At 50.0% G+C, this 5,000-nt stretch overlaps 1 protein-coding gene across 1 annotated transcript in view; it reads left to right on the top strand.

The window, feature by feature from the left end:
* Window positions 1-3,888, top strand: part of LOC139579788 (protocadherin-7-like) — a 19,630-nt gene extending 15,742 nt beyond the window's left edge. The window contains exon 4 of the mRNA XM_071408607.1: window positions 3,091-3,888. Coding sequence (XP_071264708.1) covers window positions 3,091-3,888 — 798 coding nt within the window. The remainder of the gene's footprint in view (window positions 1-3,090) is intronic.
* Window positions 3,889-5,000: the final 1,112 nt, after the last annotated feature.

Genomic DNA, 5,000 nt, shown 5'->3' with positions numbered 1-5,000 from the left:
CAGTACTGACCTTACCATGTCTCTAACCACTACTGACCTTACCATGACCTTACCATGTCTCTAACCAGTACTGACCTTACCATGTCTCTAACCAGTACTGACCTTACCATGTCTCTAACCAGTACTGGCCTTACCATGTCTCTAACCAGTACTGACCTTACCATGTCTCTAACCAGTACTGACCTTACCATGTCCCTAACCAGTACTGACCTTACCATGTCTCTAACCAGTACTGACCTTACCCTGACCTTACCATGTCTCTAACCAGTACTGACCTTACCATGTCTCTAACCAGTACTGGCCTTACCATGTCTCTAACCAGTACTGGCCTTACCATGTCTCTAACCAGTACTGACCTTACCCTGACCTTACCATGTCTCTAACCAGTACTGACCTTACCATGTATCTAACCAGTAGTGACCTTACCATGTCTCTAACCAGTACTGACCTTACCATAACCTTACCATGTCTCTAACCAGTACTGACCTTACCATGTCTCTAACCAGTACTGACCTTACCATGTATCTAACCAGTAGTGACCTTACCATGTCTCTAACCAGTACTGACCTTACCATAACCTTACCATGTCTCTAACCAGTACTGACCTTACCATGTCTCTAACCAGTACTGACCTTACCATGTATCTAACCAGTACTGACCTTACCATAACCTTACCATGTCTCTAACCAGTACTGACCTTACCATGTCTCTAACCAGTACTGACCTTACCATATACCTAACCAGTACTGACCTTACCATGTCTCTAACCAGTACTGACCTTACCATGTCTCTAACCAGTACTGACCTTACCATGTCTCTAACCAGTACTGACCTTACCATGTCTCTAACCAGTACTGACCTTACCATGACCCTAACCAGTACTGACCTTACCATGACCTTACCATGTCTCTAACCAGTACTGACCTTACCATGTCTCTAACCAGTACTGACCTTACCATGTCTCTAACCAGTACTGACCTTACCATGACCTTACCATGTCTCTAACCAGTACTGACCTTACCATGTCTCTAACCAGTACTGACCTTACCATATACCTAACCAGTACTGACCTTACCATGTCTCTAACCAGTACTGACCTTACCATGTCTCTAACCAGTACTGACCTTACCATGTCCCTAACCAGTACTGACCTTACAGCCGACTAGATACAGCAGACTAGATACAGCCGACTAGCTACAGCCGACATAATTACAGCCGACTAGATACAGCCGACTAGCTACTGCCGACTAGGTACAGCCGACTAGGTACAGCCGACTAGCTACAGCCGACTAGATACAGCCGACTAGCTACAGCCGACTAGGTATAGCCGACTAGCTACAGCCGACTAGGTACAGCCGACTAGCTACAGCCGACTAGATACAGCCGACTAGATACAGCCGACTAGCTGCAGCCGACTAGGTACAGCCGAGTAAATACAGCCGACTAGCTACAGCCGACTAGATACAGCCGACTAGCTGCAGCCGACTAGGTACAGCCGACTAGCTACAGCCGACTAGATACAGCCGACTAGCTGCAGCCGACTTGCTACAGCCGACTAGGTACAGCCGACTAGCTACAGCCGACTAGCTACAGCCGACTAGATACAGCCGACTAGCTACAGCCGACTAGATACAGACGACTAGCTACAGCCGACTAGCTACAGCCGACTAGCTACAGCCGACTAGATACAGCCGACTAGCTACAGCCGACTAGGTACAGCCGACTAGCTACAGCCGATTAGATACAGCCGACTAGCTACAGCCGACTAGCTACAGCCGACTAGATACAGCCGCCTAGCTTCAGCCGACTAGATACAGCCGACTAGCTACAGCCGACTAGCTACAGCCGACTAGCTACAGCCGACTAGATACAGCCGACTAGCTACAGCCGATTAGCTACAGCCGGACTAGATACAGTTGACTAACTACAGCCGACTAGCTACAGCCGATTAGCTACAGCCGACTAGGTACAGCCGACTAGCTACAGCCGACTAGGTACAGCCGACTAGCTACAGCCGACTAGGTACAGCCGACTAGCTACAGCCGACTAGCTACAGCCGACTAACTACAGCCGACTAGCTACAGCCGACTAGCTACAGCCGACTAGGTACAGCCGACTAGATACAGCCGACTAGATACAGCCGACTAGCTACAGCCGACTAGGTACAGCCGACTAGATACAGCCGACTAGGTACAGCCGACTAGGTACAGCCGACTAGGTACAGCCGACTAGGTACAGCCGACTAGATACAGCCGACTAGGTACAGCCGACTAGGTACAGCCGACTAGGTACAGCCGACTAGATACAGCCGACTAGCTACAGCCGACTAGCTACAGCCGACTAGATACAGCCGACTAGCTACAGCCGACTAGATACAGCCGACTAGCTACAGCCGACTAGATACAGCCGACTAGCTACAGCCGACTAGGTACAGCCGACTAGCTACAGCCGATTAGCTACAGCCGGACTAGATACAGCCGACTAGATACAGTCGACTAGCTACAGCCGATTAGGTACAGCCGACTAGGTACAGCCGACTAGGTACAGCCGACTAGGTACAGCCGACTAGCTACAGCCGACTAGCTACAGCCGACTAGCTACAGCCGCCGACTAATGCTACCTAGCATTTTATTAAATTTTGTTTATTTATTTTTTACAGTTCGATACTAGAAGTCAGATATTGATATAATTTAGTCTGAAATAATATTTCGATATGTAAATGTATTGATTTTTCTCTCTCTCTTTCTCCGGGTGTCTTGTAGTCTACTCACTCTGGCGTTATAATGCAAAACGCCGTAACTAAGTAATGTTTTTTTACTGCAAAATCTGACTTCAAAGTATTTTTCTGTCTAGACAGACTCCATGATATATTCTGAACAACTGCCTTGTTCTTGTGTAAGGAAACTAAATACCACATTCATCAGATAATATACCTGGCCATCACAGCAGATCAGAGATTTTTTTACCAAATTGGTGGTTACTGCGTTTTGCCTTGGTAGGGCAGAGTAGTGATTTACAGTGTCTGCTTTTCTTAACATAAACCCTTGAATTCTTTTATATCCCCTTCCCACCCACCACCCCTCTCTCTAGGTGGCTCGTAGTCTGGCCGCCCCTCTCTACCTGGACATCGCGGGCGACCCCGACAGCGAGCGAGCGTTGGGGAAACAGCGTCTCTCGGTAGCCATCGGTGTGCTGGCGGGCGCCGCCGCAGTCATCCTGGTCATCCTCCTAGTGGTGATGGCCCGCCAGTGCGGCGCCCAGGGCAAGAACGGATACGAGGCCGGGAAGAAAGAACCAGAGGAGGATTTCTTTAGCCCTCAACCGGCCGTGCCACAAACCAGGGGAGGGACGTTGGACCGCGGACGGAAGCCCCGCAGGGACAAACGGAACGCAGGCGCTGGAGGAGCCGGAGCCGGTAATAAAACAGAACGGCCACTCTACAGCGGCATCGTCACGGTCAACGGGCTCCGTCGCCACGGCAACGACCACCACATCGCCGACATCGACGATGACGACGAGGACGTGAGCAGCGCCAGCGAGAGGTTGGCGGCGAGGTACTGCGCTGTGGACGGAGACCCCGGGAGCCCACGCATGGGCGCCAGGCATCACCAGTCGAGCCCAGATCTGGCCAGGCATTATAAGTCAAGCTCGCCGCTCCCCGCGGTACACCTCCAGCCCTACAGCCCCCCAGCCGAGGGGAAAAAGCACCAGGCCGTACAGGAGCTGCCCCCCTCTAACACCTTTGTGGGGTCTGGAGGGTCCAGTGGTAGTGGGGGAAGTGGGAATGCTGATGCCATGTCTCTGGGGTCAGACCAGTGTTCTGAGTATGGATCCCAAACGGGGAATAAGTACAGCAAACAGGTAGGACTGATTCAGTTATTCTACTGACACAAACTGAACTGAGCTGGGCTGGCCTGGCTACTCATCCACCACAGGTCGACTGAGTGGTGGTGGTGATAGTACTGACTGGTGATAATAGGACTGACTAGTGATGGTGATAGTAGGACTGACTAGTGGTGGTGATAATAGGACTGACTGGTGGTGGTGATAATAGGACTGACTAGTGGTGGTGATAGTAGGACTGACTAGTGGTGGTGATAGTAGGACTGACTAGTGGTGGTGATAATAGGACTGACTAGTGGTGGTGATAGTAGGACTGACTAGTGGTGGTGATAGTAGGACTGACTAGTGGTGGTGATAGTAGGACTGACTAGTGGTGGTGATAGTAGGACTGACTAGTGGTGGTGATAGTAGGACTGACTAGTGGTGGTGATAGTAGGACTGACTAGTGGTGGTGATAGTAGGACTGACTAGTGGTGGTGATAGTAGGACTGACTAGTGATAATAGGACTGACTAGTGGTGGTGATAGTAGGACTGACTAGTGGTGGTGATAGTAGGACTGACTAGTGGTGGTGATAGTAGGACTGACTAGTGGTGGTGATAGTAGGACTGACTAGTGGTGGTGATAGTAGGACTGACTAGTGGTGGTGATAGTAGGACTGACTAGTGGTGGTGATAGTAGGACTGACTAGTGATAATAGGACTGACTAGTGGTGGTGATAGTAGGACTGACTAGTGGTGGTGATAGTAGGACTGACTAGTGGTGGTGATAGTAGGACTGACTAGTGGTGGTGATAGTAGGACTGACTAGTGGTGGTGATAGTAGGACTGACTAGTGGTGGTGATAATAGGACTGACTATTGGTGGTGGTAATAGGACTGACTAGTGGTGGTGATAATAGGACTGACTAGTGGTGGTGATAATAGGACGGACTAGTGGTGGTGATAATAGGACTGGACTAGTGGTGGTGATAATAGGACTGACTAGTGGTGGTGATGATAGGACTGACTAGTGGTGGTGATAATAGGACTGACTGGTGGTGGTGATAATAGGACTGACTAGTGATGGTGATAATAGGACTGACTGGTGGTGGTGATAATAGGACTGACTAGTGATGGTGATAATAGGACTGACTGGTGGTGGTGATAGTAGGACTGAC

This window comes from Salvelinus alpinus, chromosome 6 (assembly GCF_045679555.1).
Source record: "Salvelinus alpinus chromosome 6, SLU_Salpinus.1, whole genome shotgun sequence".
NCBI classification, from domain to species: domain Eukaryota; kingdom Metazoa; phylum Chordata; class Actinopteri; order Salmoniformes; family Salmonidae; genus Salvelinus; species Salvelinus alpinus.
Note: the sequence above shows the minus strand (reverse complement) of the source record. Positions and strands in the feature narration are given on the sequence as shown.